The sequence below is a fragment of the Aulonocara stuartgranti genome (genome assembly GCF_965226115.1).
Source record: "Aulonocara stuartgranti genome assembly, chromosome: 23".
In the NCBI taxonomy this organism is placed as follows: Eukaryota; Metazoa; Chordata; class Actinopteri; order Cichliformes; family Cichlidae; genus Aulonocara; species Aulonocara stuartgranti.
The window spans coordinates 25,614,206-25,638,529 of NC_138958.1; the positions used below are offsets into that span (position 1 = coordinate 25,614,206).

General features: G+C 40.9%; 2 protein-coding genes across 6 annotated transcripts in view; both read right to left on the reverse strand.

The window, feature by feature from the left end:
- Window positions 1–5,064, reverse strand: part of ptprnb (protein tyrosine phosphatase receptor type Nb) — a 63,169-nt gene extending 58,105 nt beyond the window's left edge. For all 4 annotated transcript variants that reach the window (XM_082523563.1, XM_082523561.1, XM_082523562.1 and 1 more), the window contains exon 1: window positions 3,684–5,064. In XM_082523563.1, the coding sequence (XP_082379689.1) occupies window positions 3,684–3,783 (100 nt within the window). In that variant the 5' untranslated portion in view covers window positions 3,784–5,064. The remainder of the gene's footprint in view (window positions 1–3,683) is intronic.
- A 107-nt stretch (window positions 5,065–5,171) lies between these two features.
- Window positions 5,172–20,028, reverse strand: dnpep (aspartyl aminopeptidase). Of its 2 annotated transcripts, none has more exons than XM_082523566.1 (15): window positions 19,901–20,028; window positions 19,459–19,549; window positions 17,511–17,599; window positions 14,876–14,989; window positions 14,382–14,507; window positions 13,395–13,519; window positions 13,030–13,114; window positions 12,616–12,723; window positions 10,247–10,324; window positions 9,736–9,816; window positions 9,287–9,447; window positions 9,087–9,126; window positions 8,876–8,977; window positions 7,782–7,949; window positions 5,172–6,543 (listed from the first exon to the last, which is right to left on the reverse strand). In XM_082523566.1, exons 1-15 carry the CDS (start codon window positions 19,904–19,906, stop codon window positions 6,493–6,495), a joined length of 1,425 nt encoding a protein of 474 aa, XP_082379692.1. In that variant the 5' UTR covers window positions 19,907–20,028; the 3' UTR covers window positions 5,172–6,492. The 2 variants fall into 2 exon arrangements, with proteins under 2 accessions (XP_082379692.1, XP_082379691.1); XM_082523565.1 differs by lacking the exon at window positions 19,901–20,028 and adding an exon at window positions 19,757–19,845.
- Between the last annotated feature and the right edge of the window lie 4,296 nt (window positions 20,029–24,324).

The window sequence follows — 24,324 nt, forward strand, 5'->3', positions numbered from 1 at the left end:
CAAACAATAGTATGTACAATATATACAGGATAGCAGCATTAATATAATGACAGTATGAATAGCAGCATAATATAATGACAGTGACGGTATGGAATAGGTTCAATTGTTTTTGTGCTTATTTACTACGGTGATAGCTCTGGGAAAGAAGCTATCCCTGAATCTGTTTGTCCTGGTTTTATGTGACCTGTACTGTCGGCCTGACGGTAATAGTTCAAACAGTTGGTTGCTGGGGTGAGAGTGGTCCTTGATGATATTGCCAGCTCTGCTGAGGTACCGAGAGTTTGCAGTGACCTCCAGGCTGGGCAGAGAGCAGCCAGTGATCTTCTGGGCTGTGTTGATGACCCTCTGCAGTACTTTCCTGTCTGCAGCTGAGCACCCTGCATACCATGTTGTTATGCCGTACGTTAGGATGCTCTCTATGGTGGCTCTGTAAAATGTCACCAGCAGCCTCTCCTCCAGGTTGTTCCTCCTGAGCACTCTCAGAAAGTGGAGACGCTGCTGGGCCTTTTTAACCACCGCTGTAGTATTTGCAGTCCAGGAGAGGTCATCAGATATCTGCACGCCCAGAAACCTCATGGAGTGTACCCTCTCTACACAGCTCCCGTGAATGTAAAGTGGGGCCGGGTCTGCTCTGCCCTTCCTGAAGTCCAAGATAAGTTCTTTAGTTTTCGTGGTGTTCAGTTGGAGGTTGTTAACTGAACACCACTCAGTCAGTCTGTTGACCTCATCTCTGTAGTCCGACTCATCCCCCCTTGAGATGAGTCCAACCACTGTGGTGTCATCCGCGAACTTTATGATGGTGTTTGAGAGATGGGTAGGGGAGCAGTCGGATGTGTAGAGCGTAAACAGGAGGGGACTCAAAACACATCCTTGTGGAGACCCGGTGCTGAGTGTGATGGTGCTGGACCGGTGGGGGCCGAGTCTGACAGACTGTGGTCTATTTGTCAGGAAGTCCTTGATCCAGAGGCAGATGGGGGTGGAGAGTCCCAGGTGAGACAGTTTCTGGACCAGGATCTCCGGGATGATATGATTGAATGCTGAGCTGAAGTCCAGAAAGAGCATTCTCACATAGCTTCCTCGGTGCTCCAGGTGACTCAGCGCAGTGTGGAGCGCTATGGTGATAGCGTCCTCGGTGGAACGATTTGTCCTGTAGGCAAATTGGTGGGGGTCCAGAGTGGGAGGCAGACCGGCCCTGATGTGCTGACAGACCAGTCTCTCAAAGCACTTCATCACTACAGGCGTAAGTGCAACAGGCCTGTAGTCATTTGGGCTGGCCACAGCTGTCTTCTTGGCGATGGGGATGATGGTGGAGGTTTTGAGGCAGGGCGGGACGGTGTTTGATGACAAGGAAAGGTTGAAGATTTTAGTGAAGACTCCGGTCAGTTCGTCAGCACATGCTCTGAGAACCTTTCCATGTATTCCATCAGGACCTGCCGCTTTCCTGGGATTCACTGACCTTAGAACACACCTCACTTGGTGCTCCCTAAGTGTTAGTGTGCCAGTGCTGGGGGCGGGTGGAAGTGGTGTGGCAGCTGAGGGCTTGGTCGTCTCAAAGCGGGCGAAGAAACGGTTTAGATCCTCAGCCAGTGAGGCATCAGTCCTAGATGTTGCCTGGTTATTGCTTCTGTAGTTGGTAATGTGATTGATCCCCTGCCACATTTTTCTGGGGTCGTTGTCAGCAAAGTGATCTTCAATCCTCCTCCTATAGGCAGCCTTAGCTTTCCTGATGCCTCTACTCAGGTCTGCCCTGGCCGCCCTATACGCAGCCCTGTCCCCTGACTTGAAGGCAGTGTTGCGGCTTTTTAGGAGGGATTGCACATAATAAATAAACACTCGGTTGATGTTACCCTCCCGTAACTGATAGAAGACGCTCCTGTCCAAACACGGTGACATACCAATGCTATTCCACTGTTTTTCACCACATTAGCACCACGCCACCTAACATTAGGTTTTTTTGCTAATTCCCAGATAGACACTGCTGTGTCATGAACATGTTACTCAACCAAACAGTTTTACTTACCTATACTAACCCTGGTATCCACGACAAACTTCATCAATATTTAATTTAATAGTTATTTTATACTTTTACTGAAACTTTCCAGGAAAAATGCTACCTGGGCTACTTTTGCACTTATATTTAATTAGGCTGTGCCTGTGGGTATAATGCTGCTGGCGCCTTGTTTCAATAGATTTATATTTCAAATTAGGAAGTGTATCATCTATTTATTTATTTATTCCTGCCTTGTCCCCTCTGCTGCTGTAACAATGTGAATTTCTGAACTCTGGGACTAATAAAGGCTATCTCATCTCATCTTATCTTATCTGCTTCATTAGCTCATTAGAAAAGAAGGATGGAAAATGTGTAATTATCACACATTTTCTTGAAATGTTATTTAATTTTGAGGCCACATATCGCTGCTCCTACTACAATGACTACTTACTCGTGATGTCCACACAGGTTTGTTTCCATGTCCACAAACTGAATATAATCCCTGCCTTAAGCTCAGTCAGTAAAACTCTGGCTAAACAGAAAGCAGTAAAGAAAAATAGGATCTGCAGGCTCGCTTTGATGGTTTCCTGTACGTTTATGCACATTACTGACTTCATAATGTCTGATCTTAAGTCCCTAAATGCTTTTAAAGACATTTTCTTCATGAAGCACATCTTTATAGACCACAGTGCAAACAGCCCAAGCACCTGCAGGTGCTGCAGTCTGGATATGAATGTTTCTAACTGCTGCTTTATTAGATTCATGCTCAGCTTAATAAAACAGGCAGCAAACGTCTTGTCCATTTGGCTCTTTTTAAACTGCTCTGTTAGCAGACTGTGTGAACTCCTGCTGTTGCTATTTTTCACACTGTGGCAGTCACTCTACTTTGCATTTACAAGTCAGATGTTCGGCGTTGCCAAAACAATTTTCCACATAAAGACAATGAAGGGTGTTTTGATCCGGCTTTTAGCTCCTCTGGATTCTCATGGATCTTGCTGTGACCTCAGAGGCCCCTGCATGAAAATAACTCCCTGTCAGTTTCTACATCATCATCATGTTGGCTCCTTGTGAAGGCAAATTAACTGTGAACCAAAACAAACCAACCCAGCCCTCGCCCCTCCCTCTCTCTCTGCCTCTCCTGCTGCTGTTTTGGCTCTGTTTGTTTGTGATCAACAAAATGATTCATCTGAGCGCTCAGACACATCCGAGCCGACCCCTGGTCACAGCTTTTGCGTCACTCACGCAATTTAGCACCGAGGTAAACACCTCAGAGGCGGACAAACGGAAATGCAAGAACAGGCACTTCATGTGTTATTTCTATTCACTTTCTGCACTTTTTTATGCAGGAGTGTCAAAGCCGAGCAAAACTCGCTGAATCCAGATTATGTTCAACCGTATTCGAAAAACATCCAGTAGAGACAACGAGCAACTTTCACAAACCCCGCTGTGAATTTGAGTAAACGCCGATGAAAATAGGTTTTACACTCTTTAAAATATTTTGCAAAGAAAGTGAAACGTGAGCACAAAGTGCACCGAGGCGGCTCAGTGCTGCGGTCACTAACAGCGGGGAGCTCCTCTTCGGGGAAATCGTGATTTACGCACCGCGCGTCGCAGGGTGGACAGATCCACTTTATTAAGAGGGAAGTGCATCTGTCTCCATCACATCGCATCAGATCCACGTCCACTCTCTTACCGTGTCGGGTGGCCGAGCACAGCCGGCAAGAGGCGGTGAGGAGGAGGAGGCACAGAGCTGCCCAGAGCCGCGGTGACCGCATGGTACATCCAACATCCATCGGAGCGAGGAGGGGAGAGCCGCCGCCGCCGCTGCGCTTCTACCAGCTCTCCATGTCAGAGGAGAAGCTGCTGCTGGAGGAGGGATGGAGAGGAAGAGTGAGGCTGAGAGACAGAGACGCAGAGAGAAAGAGAGAGCGAGGAGGGATGGGTGGATAATCCGAGCCACAGGAGGCGCTAAACTGCAAAAACTAAAGGAAACATCATTAAAAGCGTCATTAAATCCAGAGTTTAAGTAGAAACAGCAGACGTAAAACTGCAAGAGGTGTCCGTAATATTTAGAAAATGTGCAAATTAGATGCATAATAAAAAAAAAATACAGGATGACTTAGTGGGGCTAACGTCATCATCTCTGACACTGTTTTTCAAACACACGCAAGTGTTTGCCATAGCCTGTATATAAAAGATGGACGTGGCCACGTGACATCAAACGTGGCTGTTTTGAACTCAATTTTTAAGCTTTAATTATGTTTTCAGCCCTGTTCTTTTGTTGTCTTTTTTAATGTCACCATAAGTGACCATATTTGGACAAGCAGGTGCAGTGCTACGTTATTAGCTAATGCTTGAAAGCTTGGTTAGCAAGGTGCCCACTCCACATCACATTTTTGATTTCCACGATCCTGCCTGACCTTCACAGCACTATTCACACACTCGTCCTTCAAAGTTACCCCTACTTCTCTTTTCTTTGTACTATCAATCACATCACAAGTGATTGTTTTAAATTCATTTAATCGAGGGCTAAAGTTTCTATCCAGAGCTTTTAAGGCTCATTTGCAAAAATATGTGAACGGTTTTAAAGTCATCTGAACCACTTGAGATGTTTAAGGGTTAGAAAAACACATAAATGCATAAACACTGAAAATATCCTCCTCTGTGTACCATGCATGTATTTGTTTGATCAAACTTGTTAAAATTATAAGTTTAAAAAGCTTTGAAAATTGTAATATTCAACAAAATGACAATAAAAACAACAAACTTATTAAATATGTTTTAACCAGCAGCCACAATTCTTTCTAATTTCACTTATTTCAGCATTCTTGCTTGTTTTTCACCTAATTTTTGTAATTTCAGGTGATTTATTTTGATGAATTCCCCAACAGGATTGTAATTGACTTTCTAACAGAGCCCATGAGACTAAAAGCAGGATTAAGGAGTGCCTTCTTCTTGCTGCATCTTGATATGGCTCATAAGTCCTCCTCATGCTGCCAAGAAACTGTCCGGCACTTGGCAGAGCGGCACATCCAGCTCCTCGCTGCATTTTATTAAAACAGAGGAGGTGAAATTCAATTACTGCAGCCTCTCCTGCAGCATGAAACGTTCACATTTACCTCCACTCCGTGTTTACCGACTCCACCAACAAGAAAGTAATAAAAACAGGGCGAGACAGAAGGGATTTTAAACATTTTTTTCCAAAGTTTCTTCTACACAATTTCATTTCATAAGAAAGACATGAGGTCTTGAAGTAGTGCAGCTTTTTCGTCCGATATAATCGAACACAATTACAGCAAGATCAGATTTAAAACCTAGAATCATCCACACACAAGAAAAGACATTTTTATAAAAGGATTCAACCCACTCTCACTCCCACTCGATCACCTCAGAATCAGCTCATTTTATATAAAGTACAGTAACTTCAGTATATTTAATGTTACAGGCCCCTCGACGTGCATCATGGCATTATTTTTCCAGCATTTTTGATCTGTTCAAATTTCACAAGAACATATACACATTTAAGCTCTGCTCAGAACTGCAACAGAGCCAAATATACACTCAAAATCCAGTATCCCTGGAAAGCTCCAATCTGATTTAAATTGGTGACAAACATAAATAACATGTAAACATGATCAGGTGAGTCTGAGGTACAGGTGGGAACATCTGGTTCATATATCGCTAAGAGAGGACCACTGATCTCGATGCACTGAAAGTTAATTTGTTGCATTATTATATTTCTAAATCATTATACACAACATGTGAACTTCATGCGTCTCTGTTGGCATGTCGAAGTGTTCTTGGGCAAGACACTGAATCTCAAACTGCTCCCACACAGTACTGGAGTGTAAGTGTGTGAGATGGTGAAAAAGTGCTTAAAGGGGAGAGAATAAACCAATGTATGAATGTGGCTCAGAGTGTTAAAAGTTATTTCAACTGCAGAAGGAATCACGACTAGAAGACAAGCCTGGTATCCAAATGTAAGGAAAAAAGGAGACTTTTCATATCCTAAAACTTTTTTTAACAGGCCGCCTGTCACGCATGGTGATAATGTCCCTTAGAAGTTGACCCAAAGTGCACATTTGAAAGTTTTCACCAGCGAATCATCAGAAAACAGATCAATAGAAACAAGATTTACTCTTCAGATTTACACCCACTCAAAGTGCCACAAACTGATTTGGCTGCAGTTTTTAAAAAACTATTTAAATGTGCTTTTCAGCCCTGATAACGTCATGTGTACTCGAAGCTATGAAAGATCCAAAACACTAAAATACTGGTTGAATTTTGCCTGGTTTCATTAAATATACCAAAGTTACTATATACTTTAAGAAAGTGTTGATTCTGAGGGGGTCAGGTGATTTTAAAAGATATGTTTTTTTGGCATTTAAATCACAAATAAAGCACTGCAGATTTGCAGAAGATTTTAAAATAATGCAGTCGTTCACTGAGAATGACATGTCTGTATAATCCTTTATTCCCGATCAGCTGTGGCTGTCCCAGCTCTAGTCAACGACCAGCGTGCTCCTCACGGTGGGAAACAACTCGAAGAAACCCTGAAGAAGCGAGAAGAAGCAGAAAACAGGAAGTGACAGCAAAGTTTAATATCACTAAGATTTTTTAAAGTAGATGAAAAAGCACAATAACAGGTAAAAATATAACCTAAAAGAACTCTGTCAAATGCCAGCAATGAGATCACTTAATTTGATTCTAATGCCACAGCTGGACAGTTCAAACCTGACATATTCTGACTAGAACTGTGACAAACGGATATTTCGTTGTCAGCTCAGGCGCTCATGACTATTTATCTCAGTAACTTAGGAGTTGACAAGTAGACATACATTAGTAAAGCACCATGGAGGTTCTCAAAATATTAACAATGTAAAGAGAAATGTAAGTTTATAAAATGTTCAATAATTGGCTTATACAGGCTTAAAAATGACTGAACAGGCCCCAGATTGAGAGCCTTGGTTTGAACAGACAGAAAGATAAAAAATAGCATAAAGCGCTTTTCCAAACTCAAATAAACAACAGCAAATAAAACATGGCATAATCAATAAAAAAAGGTTTAAATCAATTTAATAAAATATGTAGCTTGTGCGGTGTAGCGAGGATGGGGGCGATGTGGTGTTTTGTTTCGATTGAGATAGCAGAGATGGATGGGCAGCGGCTCCAAACATGATGAGTCCAAAGCATGGAAGCATATATATATATAAAAACATAAAAACATAAAATGGGACCAAGGACTAAGCCTTGGGGAACTCCACATGAGAGGTGGCTGAGGATGAGGAAAATTCTGTCTTTACAAGATAAAGGGATCTGTTTGATAAGCAGGAGCAAGGCAAGAGACGTCTCCATTAAACAGAAACCAAAAAGCCAAAAGATGTAAGACAAAGTTAAAGTGTTACATCTGAGAAGTTGAGGCCAGTGTCTGTATGTTAAAGTTTATTTAAGCAACTTTCAAAAGTAGCTGCAGACTTACGACAAAGTACTGAAACAATGATAAGAACAATTAAAGTCAGTTGTGTTTTACCATGTAACCATCACTTTTGGTATTTATACTTCATTAATCACGTCCTTTATAGAAAACATAAATTTACAAGGTCATGAATTAGGGGAGACACACAAATCTTACCTAAGCAACAGAGAATGTTTGGATTAAACTGCTGATGAAGCTGCCAGATCTTGCAGGAAATCCAAACTTTATGAAGCTATTATGTGTGTGAATTCAAAAGTAAAACCAGCTGGTCTATTAATTAGCTCTACATAATTCACACCCAATTTGATCTGTTACCTTGAAAAGGGTGGTGCTCTGCAGGACACTGGATGTACAACACATCTCCCTGATGGAGTGCATGGAGAGCTGCGGGGAGCCGATGTCCACCACGGGGACGCCGAGACGGGCCGCCAGGATGGGACCGATGGTGGTTCCACAGGGGCTGTCGTTACGGACCATCACGTCCTACAAGAAGACCAACAGGAACGCTCAGACTATTAAGTTAGAGTAAAAATAAAAACTGCCTCTAGTGGGTATTAAGAGGCACTGCAGGTCAAGGAGCAAGGAAAGGTGAAACGAGTTACACTATATAAAACAGCAAAGTGCATTAATAACGCTCATGAATTGAAATGAGAATAGTGTAAATAAATTTGGTGTGACCACCTTTATTCTTCAGCACAGTCTGAACTCTCTTACTCATTTCTTTAAGTAATCGATAGTTTTTTATTCCTGCCAAGTCTTCTTTTGTCCTCCAATTCTCCAGTTTCCTCAGATTTTTTTAGTGTGTCCTTATATGTCAAGTTTTCAGCTAATAGCTCTTTAGGAATCACCTTGTTGGTACAAAAATATTATTTTATGTCCGTCAAACTGTGTTAACTTTGGTATTTCATAAATTCAAATAAAGAAAGGAGAACAAATAATGTGCTTTTGTGACAGGCTGCTAGTAACAGATTGCATTTAAACTCGGTCCTTTACCCAGTGGTCCTTTTGTCTGATTATTTTACAAATACATTCCACTTCAATAAAATGACATTCTTGGGTCGATCCATTTGTCACATTTTATTTTATTGTTTAAATCGAACCTGATGCTGCCACAGTCTCTTCCTCACAGTGAGGGATACAGCTTATTAACGTAACACTAGTATCCATTGGTATCAGTAATGGAACTGGAGAAGCTGGATCTTTGCAACTAATTCCAGGACATAACATGTAAACATCTGGAAAAATCTGGAAATGTGCTTTTACACAAATACTGGTATCACAGAAAACAAGCTGAGTTCTTCATGAATTACAGTGACATAAACGCCACCGTTTTAATTCCTGTTTCTTAACTTTTACTGCAAACAGTCTTCTACAATCACACAAATGCCATCACTCAGTTCTCAATTTACCTGCAGCGGCACGTTGACCTTGCTGGCCACCTCTCTGACAATGGAGGCGGTGACAGCCGTAGTTGCGTAACGCTGGTTGCTGTTGAACTTGATTACCGGGCCCTTAAACAAAAAAACAAACAAACAAACAAACAAACAAAAAAAAAATCACACAGGAAATCAACCACCTGGTGAGTCTCCTAAACTTTAAATAGCAATTAAATTGACTCACCTTGTGAAAAGCCGGCCGGTGGTTCTCCTCATGTTTCTCCCTGAGAGGAAACAAAATTAAAAACATATCAAACTAGAATACAAATGAAGACCAGCGATTACAGGTTTTATCTGATCTTAATGATCTAAAACGCCTTCTTTTTCTCGAATGACCGTTTAGTGCAAATGTCTGAGAGCACGTAATCTCATGCTGATACTGACTGGTAGTTGGGGTGCACGGCGTGCGCCATGTCAGCGCTGATCATGAAGGAGAGCGGCGCCGCCTGCTGGAAGGCGGTGAGGTTGGAGGGGGAGGAGGCGAGGCGGCTGAGAATGAGCTCTGTCAGGTTGGACTGAGCGCCCTGAGCGCTCTCTGATCCCACCTACAGGAAACAGGCCACACTGTAAAAAATACACCCAGGTAGTTTCACCTGCAGGCGATGACATCATTCTTCATCGCTCTGCTGGTTGTTTTCACGTTTTTTCACGTGAGATATCCAGAGCAAACAGCAGCTTCGCATCATCTCAGAATCACCTGCAGAGGAGCTTTTAATTATTATTATTATTACTGTTTAATTATGAGACACTAAAGCTGCTGTTTGCCTGCTTCTCTGGTATCCTGGCTGCCCCACACTGGCCCAGTCTCCTCTCTAAAAGCTTGGTGGACTCACCTCCTCGTTGTCGTACAGAGTGATCATACGGACGTTGGGATCTTTAGCCAGAGAGTCTGCTGTGCAGGACTCCATCAGCCCCTGAGCAAGAAAGAGGAAGTGAGGACTGAGAAACGTGGCTCGGTGTGATTAAAAACCTCCGTCTGCTTTGTGAGATATGTGAAAAACATTTGGGAGAGTCTTTGTGAGGAAGAAATTAGCACGAGTTCATTTAACTGAATCCCAGCTTAATGCCAGTTATTTACATTTTCATTCAGAGCATTCAAATGTTAAAGCTTTTAAAGTAAATCTTTCCATTATTTTTAAACTAAACAACAGAACAAAACACATTTGCTGCATTTAATGTTGAAGAACTATAAATAAACTGAAAATATACATATAAAGGGTTTTTTTCAAGCAGTGGGAACAAAATGAAAGACACAAGAAGAAAAAGAGAAATAAATCCTTTTTCTTTTTCTGGCCTGGTAGTAAAAGTGAAATTGTGCTTGCAGCAGGTGGAAAAGCGACTGACCCGCAGGGCGCAGTAGCAGCTGTGCAGGTTGTCCAGACGAGGAGAGTAAATGAACTCCTCGTACACGCCTCCTAAAGCCTGCAGAGACAAGAGAGGAAGGCGCCGACTCACGTTTTGTTACTAGACTTACAGAACATAAACGGTCAGATTTAAAAAAAACTTTAAACTCTGTTCAATCTCATATACATAACTCACACTGGTACAAAGAGACTGTAAGTACCATCATAACGCTCCACTGTTTCAAAGGAGCTTGCAAAGAAAGGCGTCTGGACTTCTTTAAATTACTTGAAGACGTTTCACCTCTCATCCGAGAAGCTTCTTCAGTTCTAAGGTCAAATGGTGGAGAGTCCCAGATATAAACCTAGTGGGAGTGACCCCCCCACAGAGGGACAAAAGGACCCCCTGATGATCCTCTCAGTTCCTTAGAACTGAAGAAGCTTCTCGGATGAGAGGTGAAACGTCTTCAAGTAATTTAAAGAAGTCCAGACGCCTTTCATGCAAGCTCCTTTGACTACGATGACCTGGATGACTAAGAACCTTCACAGACATATCTCCACTGTTTCAAATATAGTCACCAACGCTGCACAAATTTTACTCCAGCAAGTAGTCCCTATCAAACATGCCTGGAATAAGTGAGCAGAATGAGAGTCTGCCCTTTCGACCCTCTTTCATAAAACTGTTGAGGAGTTTCATTTAAACCGAGGCTGGAAGTCTCACAGAGTCCTCGAGGTGAAAAACAGAGTGTGAGGAGAAGCTCCTGTATGCCTTATAGTGTGTTTGAATCTGGAAGACTGCTTTCTCTCATCTGATCAATATCACTAAAATTAGAAATCCTGTCTCAGAGTGATGCTGAAAAAAATAACTGGTACATTTATTACTTCATTGTAACATCTTATCATTATGAAGCTGTTCTAAAAGCTCTCTGAAAAGCCTCCGGTTGATCCCAAACACATCAAAGAACTGAATTTAAAATCCTTCTTCTCACACACACTACTCTGAAAAGCCTCGAGTCCCCATCATTTCTTTACATTTTGCTTCCAGACTTTGCTGTAATTTTGAAAGTGCTTGTAAGCGACAATTCTCCCAACTTTCTGAAGCTCTTTCAAAGTGTTTCTTTGGACAGCTGTTGCTTTTTCAGTCCAATCGTTGTACCTTACCATTTTTAGTTAATCCTTAACGCTGACCTATGAATCATTCAAGCATGAAAAGGGTACCTTACTCAATTATCAACTTAGCAAAGAGCCAATTTTGAATTGTATCTTCATGCAGAAAAACACAATTTGTTACCATTTCTTTAGTTGAATCTATGAAAATCCCAAACACAACACAGTTTGACAGACATGAAATAGTATTTTTCACCAGCGAGGTGATTCCCAAAGAGCGGTTAGCTGAAAACTTGGTGTCTCTCAGCATGGTGTGCAGCGTGTCCTTAAAAAAAACAATTGAGGGACCCGTACAAGTGGAGGACAAAAAAAAAGAAAAAGAAGTGGCATATTTCTGCATGCTTCAATAAATTGCTGCGCGCATTTCATACGTTCTTAGCAAAAATATAAAGATATGAGGGGTGACTCAAGACTTTTGCACAGTACTGAATAATCAGAGCCCATCATTTCTTGTCTAAACTGTATCACATCAACAGAGCACTTCGCTCTCAGACTGCAGGCTTACTTGTAGTTCCTGGATATTTAAAAGTAGAATGGGAGGCAGAGGCTTCAGCTTTTAGGCCCCTCTTCTCTGGAATAAGCTCCCAGTTTGGACTCAGGAGACAGACACCATCTCTACTTATAAAATTAGGCTTACGTTTATAAGCTTCTCTCTCTCTATCGGTAGGTCTTTACAGTATGAAGCACACTGCTGAGAACCGGTGCTCTAAAAACTATACTCAAATTAATCTAACTTACTGGAATAAAATCAGAGCCATAGAAGCTCCATCTCAACTTGTTTTATTCACACATCTGAAATGAAACCTGACATTAGAGTTTTAGTCGCTTTAAGTTTCTCTGAAATGCCTGCAGAGTCAACCTGAGCTAACTGTGCAGACATCGCTCTCCTTCCTTTGTTGTGACAGATACTTAAGCCTACTAATGCAATTGATGGCATTTTCAAGCTAAATCTTGAGTGTGCCCAAGCCTCAGTCTGCCTTCATTTATCAGTTCGTCCACATTTCTCTTCATGCTGGTTCTTCTTGGCAGTCAAACACATGATCATTTTGGATCTACTGACCTGATTCAAACAAATTCTGCATGTGTTTGTCTTGGATTCTGTGCCAGCTGTCATAAAACTGATTAAACTAAAGACATCGGCCGACTTCCTGGGATCATCACTGCATTGAAAGTGACAGGAAGTCAATGGTTTACTCGCGGACTCACCGCAGGCTGCGTGTCAGCCAGACACAGCTCAAAGTCCAGCAGAGCTTCTGGCTCGACTCCCAGCTCTGAGCACAGCACCTTCACCAGCGCTGGGTGGTGTTTCTCCGCCTGAGGAAGGGACACAAAGCACAACGCAGCATCTTTAAGACTCATGTTCGTGATGTCAGCTGAAAGTACGCGGTTTATCTTTAGCTTTCAGACACCAAATCTGATAGATTATCTTTTCTTATTCCAGAGATTACTCAGGCCTCAAAATGATCTAAATATTTGGCATTTCCCAGCTTCTGCAGGCCAAGGTATCTCAGCATTTTAAGGTATCTGAAAGAGCTTTTAATACCAATTTTTTACCCAAATTTTGGATGAATGAATGTAATCCCATTCAGGGCTTTTTACAGATCTGTAGGTTGGGGTTACCGTGCTGGCAGCAGAGGAGGCGTCTCCAGAGGACGCCGAGCCTGTCTCCAGTTCCTCCTGGACGGCAGTGGCGATGATGGGCACACTGAGACAGATGAAACATACCGACTATAAACCAAAGCTCATCTCAAAGTCACATCAATGATGGACTAAAAATAGAACAAGAAAAGGCAATGACACACAGGCTTCCCTGCCTATCTATGACATCACGCAGATCCAAGGGTAGAATAGAAGCCCGAAATAAAGTGTTCACGGGGATTAGGTTTTATTATTTGTGCCTGTGTCCATGTTTAATATGAGCTTCCACTGTAACAAATTCAATAAAAGTGGTGCATTTCATAGAAGTGTCGCGTTTAGTAACTGACAGGTGGTTCTCCTTGTTGGGCCCGAAGGAGTCGTTGATGTCCCGCTGCAGGTGGATGGCCAGGTGAGGGATCCTGAGCAGAGGCCTGGAGACGTGAACGAGTCGATTCACCAGATTACCGCCACTCTGAAGTAAAAAATATGGAGTTTCCATCATATCAAATGGACATTACATAAACTAACTGTGGGCCACATTTAGCTTGGAAAACAGGATCCCAGTTTACGGTTCTACATTGATTTGTTAATTATTTTCTGGCCAAAGTTGAACAGGGATTCCTGCATGCACACATTAAGAGGAAATCAACAGTATGGATCATGTAATCAGAAACAGTTGTGAATATGTCACTGTTGTCGAAGCTCCTACTGATTGTTATATTGTTTTTTTTCCCCTCAACGGACTCAACAGAAGATGATCCCACGCTGCTTCAATAATGTTAAGGTGACTGATAGTGGTCTTTGAAAAAGGTATTGCCTGTCTGAATTTTCTGAATCGTGCAGCTGCGTTTTTGTGATGTTTTGCTGTAAAAAGCGATTCGACTACTCATTTAAACGGGTTTACTGTTGTGTCACAGTCTGGCTCGAGCTGACAGCTGTAGGCGAGACATTTAGCCTCTCGTCCTCAGTGGTGCGCTCGATAAATGTCATCAAAAAAAGCAGCACCGAAGTTTGACATTTTATAGAGGAATGGGTCAAAGCTGATGGTCAGGCTCCGCATAGAAAGCAAACCAGTTTCCTGATTAGAAAGAAAATGGCTTCATGTTTTTGGTCATAAATTTACATACATTTTATTTTACAGAAAAATAGCTACATATTTATATCAAATTTAAGACCAAAACCTTACAATTGAGCCTTACAATGAATTTAACATTTCTGTAAGTTATATTCTGTACAGCTTAAAAAAAATAAAAAAAAAACAAACCCCAAAGAAAACCAGACAGCACAGATTTAATAGTAAGCCACAGAAGTAAACATAAAAACAATCACACTACCTTGACCATAACGCGGCCTGCGATGGTGAGATCACGGTCAAACCAGGTGTTCCAGATTCCGCCGCCGTAGCACTCCACGCCGACCTGCAGGCAGCCCTGCTTGGTCCTCTTAGACCTCGGCTTCACCTGGAAGCACAAACACAATCAATAATCTCACAATCAAAAAATAAACACAATCATGATTTTTCTTCCCTTCTTTTGGTACAAAGAATTTGGATGAGGTTGCCTCAGTTTTCAGATTATTCTAAGACCTTAAAATGACTAAAACAAAACCATGTTGGTTCTCCAGACAGACGCAGCATTTCCTTTGGCGTCCACCCTCCTAAACATGAGAGGAAGAAGCTGATAGTAAAATAAAAACCATTCCTCATGACTCTCGGCATCGGCTCAGCTTCACTCTCCTCATGTTTCAGCTCCTCCCCGCTATGGTTTGGCTTTGCATCCAGAGTGGAAGCAAAGAGCTGATACAGGTGAATGAGTGGGCGGAGTCTCACCCTGAGGCAGGGGCTGTCTGTGTGGGCGCCGATCATAGAGAAGCCGTTTCCCGGCAGGTAGCGTCCACCCACCGCAAAGGCAATGAGGCTGGAGAAGTTCCTGGTCACAAAGTACTGCAGAGAGAAGACGGGAAAGACGGCAAATTTATCCCCATTATGGTCTCCCTTGAAGCAAGTCCACCAATCAGAAACAACCTGCTTGTGATTGGTAGATTCAAATGGAGAGAGCAAATGGAAAACTATTTAAACAGCAGTTAACCTAACACGCATGTCTTTGCACTATAGGAGGAAACCTACAGATGCACATTTTTCAAAATAAAAGCTTCTGTTAGGAAGCTATTATGACAGGAAGCATCATGAAATTCAGCCATATGCAGATAAATTAAATACCCCCACTTTATTATAACTTAACAGAAATCTCAAACACATTTTCAAAATAATGTGTTCTTATTCTTTTTCAAAATAAAAAATTCCGTTAGTTACAGTAACTTGTCAGGATGTGAAATGAAAGTCAGATATTCAAAGCAAAAGACCCTCAGCTGTTATAGAAATTCACCAGAATATCATAAAGGGTCATTTTTTCCTAAATAAAAGGTCCCCAGTTACTTTTGGGAAATTATGAGGACATTCAGACATATGCAAAACTTTGAAAATTAAATCCTTTGATTGTTGCAGAAAATGAATAAAATTATAGAAATTCACCAGGATAATTTTCCTTCGTATTAAAAGTCTACCTGACATACACATAACACACAAGGTAAAGGACTTCAGGATGTTAAAATACACATTTAATGTTCAAAATAAAAGACCCTTAACTGTTATAGAAATTTACCAGGATACTTTAAAGGGTCTCTTTTTCCCAAAACAAAATCGAATGTCAGATTTTCAAAACAAAAGCCCCTAGACGTTTACAGACATTTATCATGATACTTCCAAAATAAAAGCCCTTGGATAGTTAGTGAACATGGTCAGATTTTACAAATACAAATTCTGAAATTTCAGCATATACAGGGAGTGCAGAATTATTAGGCAAATGAGTATTTTGTCCACATCATCCTCTTCATGCATGTTGTCTTACTCCAAGCTGTATGGGCTCGAAAGCCTACTACCAATTAAGCATATTAGGTGATGTGCATCTCTGTAATGAGAAGGGGTGTGGTCTAATGACATCAACACCCTATATCAGGTGTGCATAATTATTAGGTAATGTCCTTTCCTTTGGCAAAATGGGTCAAAAGAAGGACTTGACAGGCTCAGAAAAGTCAAAAATAGTGAGATATCTTGCAGAGGGATGCAGCAGTCTCAAAATTGCAAAGCTTCTGAAGCGTGATCATCGAACAATCAAGGGTTTCATTCAAAATAGTCAACAGGGTCGCAAGAAGCGTGTGGAAAAACCAAGGCGCAAAATAACTGCCCATGAACTGAGAAAAGTCAAGCGTGCAGCTGCTAAGATGCCACTTGCCACCAGTTTGGCCATATTTCAAAGCTGCAACATCACTGGAGTGCCCAAAAGCACAAGGTGTGCAATACTCAGAGACATGGCCAAGGTAAGAAAGGCTGAAAGACGACCACCACTGAACAAGACACACAAGCTGAAACGTCAAGACTGGGCCAAGAAATATCTCAAGACTGGTTTTTCTAAGGTTTTATGGACTGATGAAATGAGAGTGAGTCTTGATGGGCCAGATGGATGGGCCCGTGGCTGGATTGGTAAAGGGCAGAGAGCTCCAGTCCGACTCAGACGCCAGCAAGGTGGAGGTGGAGTACTGGTTTGGGCTGGTATCATCAAAGATGAGCTTGTGGGGCCTTTTCGGGTTGAGGATGGAGTCAAGCTCAACTCCCAGTCCTACTGCCAGTTTCTGGAAGACACCTTCTTCAAGCAGTGGTACAGGAAGAAGTCTGCATCCTTCAAGAAAAACATGATTTTCATGCAGGACAATGCTCCATCACACGCGTCCAAGTACTCCACAGCGTGGCTGGCAAGAAAGGGTATAAAAGAAGAAAAACTAATGACATGGCCTCCTTGTTCACCTGATCTGGACCCCATTGAGAACCTGTGGTCCATCATCAAATGTGAGTTTTACAAGGAGGGACAACAGTACACCTCTCTGAACAGTGTCTGGGAGGCTGTGGTTGCTGCTGCACGCAATGATGATGGTGAACAGATCAAAACACTGACAGAACCCATGGATGGCAGGCTTTTGAGTGTCCTTGCAAAGAAAGGTGGCTATATTGGTCGCTGATTTGTTTTTGTTTTGTTTTTGAATGTCAGAAATGTATATTTGTGAATGTGGAGATGTTATATTGGTTTCACTGGTAAAAAAAAAATAATTGAAATGGGTATATATTTGTTTTTGTTAAGTTGCCTAATAATTATGCACAGTAATAGTCACCTGCACACACAGATATCCCCCTAAAATAGCTAAAACTAAAAACAAACTAAAAACTACTTCCAAAAACATTCAGCTTTGATATTAATGGGTTTTTTGGGTTCATTGAGAACATGGTTGTTGTTCAATAATAAAATTATTCCTCAAAAATACAACTTGCCTAATAATTCTGCACTCCCTGTACAGTTGAGAGTGCAATCTTGTGCGAACCATTTAGATTTCCGTTCTACTACTTTTTACCCCACCTTGCTGGCTGGCTTGATGTCCCACTGCTCCGTCTCCTTGAGCTCGATGAACCCAGCCTCCAGCAGATGCCGGCGACATTCTTCAACCACTGCAGGGCGAGAAAGTGGAGGAAACATGAAGTTTATTTGGTTTTGTTAAAGTCAAACTGATCTATGCAGTCTGACTACATGCCTTACTGTCAGTTCTGGGCGTTGTTTGTCATGATTACTTTTCAACGCTGATTAAAGTACTGAGACAACAGAGACTGAGTTTTAGAGACCTCACTGTCACATTTAACTACTCCTCAGTAAATCAATGGGAGCCATTTTCTACTTTTCAGTTGTTTTTCAAACTAGTGAAAACTCAGATTTTGTTAAGCCTAAAATGAGGTAGAGATGAGTTTCAGAGCAAAGACATGACTTTAAAATGTCTATCTCTTCTCAACCAAGTGTGCGAAAGCTATTTAAAAGATGCTACCAATTCAATAATTAAATTACCAAAATAAACCAAAAAAAGTGCAAAACGTTATTACCTTTTGCACTTCATTCCCGTTAAGGAACTGAAAAATTATTTAAATTCTTTGGTTCTTTATTTGTTCTTGGGGATAGAGTTCAGAAGGCAAAGGCTGTAGACATGATGAAATATCTGTTCCATCTCAATCTTATCTCTCTGGCTCAAAGGTGATCTGAACTGCATCTCAGCTGGTTAATGCTGAAACATGAGGACCCGTTTATGCTCTGATTACAACAGAGAGACACTCGCCGTCTTTCCTATCAAACTCAACCTGCTGCCTTCTCTTCACTGATTCTCACTGGTTTTAAAGCACAAAAGCAACAAACTGTCAGCATAAAAAACTTGGTGGGAGGAAAAACAGGTGTCAAATTTAAAATTACACCACAAAGAAAAGAGTGGCATACCGTGGACTCCTATAATGCATGTGTCATGTACAACATATTGAACTGGATAGTATGTGACTGGACCTGCTTTACTGAAGTTGTTTTACTTTCAGCTGCTTGTTAAACAAACTTTATTAAATGAGAAAACTTTCTCTTTAGAGACAGAAAATAAACCTCAGTTTCCAGCTGGGCATTTATTATAAGAGCAATGGTAAATTCAAATAACTGCTTAATTTTTCAATAATTTCAATAAAAATAATTTTCAATAATAATTTCAATAGATTTTTGTTAATTTAATGGTGTTTTTTCTTTATTACCTGTTTAAGTATTTTCCATGTATTTGTTTCAGTTTTTTGTAATTTTACCAGTTCTTTCTCAGAATTTTCCCCTTTTTTAATTTTGCCAATTTTCTTGTAAATGTCATCTTTTTCCTCATGAATTTGTAGGAGGATTTTTTTTCTAATGCATTTTTCATTTTTTTTCCATCTTGATAGAATTTTATTTATATCTTTTCTTATGAATTACAAGTTTTCCTTGTAAATTTGGTAGTTCTTTCCCTCAGAAATGGGTGGCAATGTTTACCACATGCACATTTTGTGTAAATTTGCAATATTAATCTTGAAATTTCCAAATTTCTTTTCCTCAAATCTTTAGCCACCTCCAGCTCCTTCTTTTTTCCCCATTTATTCATTTTCCTTCTGTGGCTCTAATGTACTGCCAATACAAATATGCCAGTAAGACTCTCAATAAGCGAGCTACAACAGCCATGCACCAGTAACATTTTTAAGAAGTTGGACTTTTTCTTATTATGCTTACTAAGTACTGGACATGGTCGCCGAAGTAAAAGCCTGCCTCTGACAACACGGAGAAGGTTTGCAATAATACTTTACCTCATATAAACGGGTGCTGAGCTTCAACAGGACTTTAAATTCAAAGATTTATAAACGGAGTTTGGTTCGGTACAGTTTGGAACTTGGATAAAAAACATTCAACGCTGCCATGTACGTAAGTTCCGTATGATACATATTTTATTACATTTGAAGGGATAAATCCAGAGTTTTGCAGACTTTACCGTGATACGGAGACACTCCTCTGTTGACAAACTGCAGAAACTCTTTGGCTGCTGACTGCACGGCCTCTTTGGAGCTCTTCATGATCAGCGACTAAAGGGGGGAAAAGTATAAAAAGTGTGAAAACTGTGCGCAATAAAGAATAACTTGATCACAGTAAACGCGACAGCAAAGCTAGCAAGATCTTAGTAATCGTGACAAACAGCTAGCGCCTAATTTCAACTTCGGACTGTAAGATGAGTTCTTATGTAGGATCTGTTTTTGTCCGATAATGGAACTAACTATGTTTTGCTAGCTAACCTAATCGGGACACCCCGAGCTTTCAACGTCTTCTTCGTCACTCTTTTTTTCTTTTTCTTTTGCGACTAAAGTCAACACAGTTGTAAGTGAGGAAGCACCGCCTCCACGTGACGGCTCCACAGTAATCATTGTTATGGCACTTACCTGCATTAACCGGACTTTGATATTCTGAAATGGTACAAAGAAGACGAGCAACGACAGATTAGCTGACAGCGGCGGAGAAAGGAGCAGAGTCACAAACAGCGCAGCAGCGACACCCAGCGGCCAGGAGGCGCAATGGAACTCTCACAGGACTCCGCTTTCAGACTAATTCCTTCATTTAATTATTAATATCAGTCATTACACTTTGTACTGGGTCACTTTTGTGATATATTTTACTTTATTATACCCTGAATTGAAATTTTTAGGTACACTTTGCTAGTACCAAATTGGAGCCACTTTTTTTTTGCCTTTGGAGCTGCTTCAATTCTTCATAGCATAGATTCAACAAGGTACTAAAAACATGACAGCATCACACAGATGCTGCAGATTTGTCAGCTGCACATCCATGATGACAATCTTTTGTTCCACCACATACCACAGGTGCTCTATTGTGGAGGTTATTTTAGTACAGTTAGCTTATGTTCAAGAAACTAGTTTGACATGATTTAAGCTTTGTGACATTTTCTCCCTCATAAATGCAGCTCACTGGATATTTTCTCCTTTTCTGACCATTCCCTGTAAACCCTAGAGATGGTTGTGTGGGAAAATCCCAGCAGATCAGCAGTTTGTGAAATACTCAAACCAAGAACCATGCCACATCCAAACTTAAATCACCTTTCTTCCTCATTCTGATGCTCAGTTTGAACCTCAGCAGGTCATCCTGACCGTGTTTAGATACATTTGGGAATTGCTTTAATATTATTGGCTGATCAGATATTTGTGTTAACACCCACACTGCTACAGAAAAAATCAGCACAGCAATCAGCTGTTTTAAAATAATACCAAAAGCAGCAGCATACAGAGGCTTCAGATACTGACAAGAGCTTAAACTAAATTCCTAAAATCCATCATTTTCTGTCTTTTTGCAGTGCCAATAACAGATTTAAAATTGCAATGCATTGTTGAGACTTGTGTGTTTCATTAGGCAGACTAACAGAGCCAAATCACCCTCTTTTTTGTTCTCATTTGGTTTTATTTTCTATCTGGAGACCTCTGTGTTTATGCTCCATCCCCCCACCATGCTGCCATTCATCACTGTATCACCAGGGGAACCATCCTTATATAGTCCTGAACACCAAGGGAGGAGGAGGAAGAGGAGGAAAGGCAGAAAATGCTGAAGAGAGGTTTACTTCAGCTGTCAGCTCTTGAGGAAGCCCAGAGGGATGAAAATACATACTCACACATTAGCATTCAGACTTTATTAATAGATGTGAGATCAGTGGAAGTGCTGAACACATTCAGATCGTATGGGATTTAGAATAGTCCTCACACAGAAAATCACAGGATAGATCAATTAGGGAAAGCTTACAGTTATGTTTTAAAGTTAGGCAACCTCTAGTGGCCAGAGTGACAAAGTGGTTGTGAAATATATGTAGAGTAGTTACCTTCAGACTGGACTGGATAAGTGGTAGAAAATAGAATAACTACTGGTTCTTAGATAGTTGGTTCTTGTTCTTGTTGCACATTGCCAAAGTTCCTTCAAGGCCAAATTTGATCAAGTATTTTTTTGTGTAATCCTGCTGACAGACAATAAACAAACCAAACAAACAAGCAAAAAACAAAAAAAAACTTAAACGAAAACTTAGAAAACTCCAAACAGCAGTAACGTCACTGAAGTCTTTCCACCGCTTATGCCTGAATGGTTGGATGGATGGTAAGATGCACTTGAAACTGTCATGAAATGGCAGGCAGCAGGAAGGACCCAAATGCAGAACTCAAAACACAGGGATGAACTGAAGGAGGCTGCTTTATTGCAGTGGCACAACTTACAATACCAAACTAAAACCTAGAAACTAATAACAAAAAACTGGGAAACCACAGCCGGTGATTCCAGGGGGCACAACAGGAGAAGCCCAAAAACCAACACTGACAGAAAGAAACACAGGGCTAAAATACACTGAGGGATAACGAGGGAATGGAACACAGGAGGAGAGCACAGCTTGGACTGATCACACTTGACGAGACTAAATGGAGTCAAGGCTAGAAACACAGATGTGAGACAAAGGACCGTCAAAGTAAAATGACACGAACACAAGGGGAGCACAGAGAACACCTAAACACTGGAAGAAAAATAACAAAAAACAGAAATCTCTAAAATATTAATAAACACAAAACATAAACATGGAGTCACCAGACTCCGGACCATGACAGAAACACAGAAAACTGAGTTGTTTAACGTGTATTTAACATAGTAAAAACAAGTTTGTTCCAGTTCAAACCATGACAACATGAGCACTGAACTCCAGTTCCCTGCTAGAGATGCATGGCTCTCATCAATCAGGAATGCCTGCATGGAGAATCAAAAACTGCTGTGACTTTTCATTTGGAGGATTTGTTGTTGGAATAATTTCTTGGTATGAGCATCAGGCCTTAATTGCAATCACTTTATAACAATAATGATAATAACTAGACATGCTAGTGGACCTGAATAAACGAAGGCTTCATTGCCTTTAGTTTACAGTTTTGCTCTTGGAGAGGACACTAATGACCTACTAGAGGGATACATTTCCAGGTGCAAGTCAAGGTGCAGTATATTAAAATAAATACTCCAAAGGTGAGCAATGCCATGAACTATATAAACAAGATGTAGCACGTCCAGGTGGTGTTGTGTAGTTTGATGGCCACAGGTAGGAAAGATTTCCTGTAGTGCATCATGGTGTAAAGACTCTTTTGCTAAACTGTCCAGCACCTCATTGAGAGGGTGTGAAGGCTTATCAGTGTTTCTTACACCTGTAAATGGTAAATGGCCTGCATTTGTATAGCGCTTTTCTAGTCCATAGGACCCCAAAGCGCTTTACACTACATTCAGTCATTCACCCATTCACACACACATTCACACACTGGCGATAGCAAGCTACATTTGTAGCCACAGCTGCCCTGGGGCGCACTGACAGAGGCGAGGCTGCCGGACACAGGCGCCACCGGGCCCTCTGACCACCACCAGTAGGTAAACATGGGGTTATGTATTAAGGAGTCAAGCTCCATTTCCACAACCTTACTGACCTAGATAGGTTTGTTAGGTCTGTTAGCATCTGCACCGTCCACACCAGAGCATGGAGGGTGGTGCTGGCCATAAAAGACCCAACATTCAGCTACAGGAGGTTAAATGTCAGGTGGAAGGATGAGGATTAAGTCTATTTTCATGGCAATTCAGTGGACTGAAATAATCTAAATTGATTTATTTACAGGCTTGAAAGAAAACTTAAAAAAATAAATGGAAAAAAAATCATTTCCCCCCCCCCAAAAGCTGGTGGTAACTTGTGCTAACTGAGTCTACAAAAGACTATGAATTTGACTCATTTCATACAGCCACAATAGACATAATAATAAAAGTCTACAAGAATAATCATTAAAATGATTAATAAAAGCACATCTGAGAAATGTGTTTCTTCCTGTTAGCCTGGTCAGAAATGAATGTGTTAACTGTTTCTACATTGACGTCTGATTAGCTTAATTATCTGACAAAAAACATGATGGAATGGCAGAACCTTTCCTAATCAAAGTTCATATGGTTATTAGACTTCTGCATAAGTGTTTGGTGACAGGGGAGGAAATGTCATTCCTGAAAAAACTACTAAACAGTAAAATACAAAAAGAACAACAAACCAAAACTATAACCAGGATCAAAGGAAAAGCAAACCATGATGCAACAAACAGAAAGAATAACCAGATAATATCTAAAACAAGAACACCCAGAGTGCGCACCTCCACCTGAAGGGCAAGGGTTATACTAAAACTGATGTTTTATGATGTTCTTATTGCAACATGCTGACGTTAGCCTGTTACAGTGTCATTGTCATGTTGTAGAGTGTTGTATTGAAAATAAAAAACATGTATTGTACAGCTCTCTTCATGCCCTTTCATATCATATTTTACTTGATATGGTTTACTTTGACCTTGGGCGCTAACAATGAAGGTCAAGGTCAAACGCTTAGCCAACCTCGGCATTCAAGTCCCCCAAGGAGTGTGAAGTTTGACAATGATCCAAAAAAATTGTGGGTAATATAAAGATTTTACAGATTTTGGTGTATTTGGTGTGACCTTGAGCTGAATTTCCCCAAAATTAAATTAGCTCGAGCTGATACCTTAAAAACACTTGACTGCTAACAAACAGACAAACAAACAAACAAATGGAACTGAAACTAGAACGTCCATAAGCTCAAGACTAGAGCTGGGCGATATATCGAGTTTTTAAAAAATATCGATATATTTTATACGAGATATAAGATGTGACAATATCCTTTATATCGATATAGTACGGTGGCTGGGAAGTGCAAATCGCAACAAATTAAAAAAACGCAACAAATAAAAAACAAACCACAACAAAATACAAAAAGCCCACAACAAATTACAAAAAGCCCACAACA

Excerpts from the sequence above, each read along its gene's own strand:
- dnpep (XM_082523566.1), bottom strand. Across the intron at positions 14,508-14,875 it reads CAGACAGCCCCTGCCTCAGG|GTGAAGCCGAGGTCTAAGAG; the intron begins GTGAGACTCCGC and ends TTGTGCTTCCAG. Across the intron at positions 13,520-14,381 it reads CAGGCCGCGTTATGGTCAAG|AGTGGCGGTAATCTGGTGAA; the intron begins GTAGTGTGATTG and ends TTTTTACTTCAG.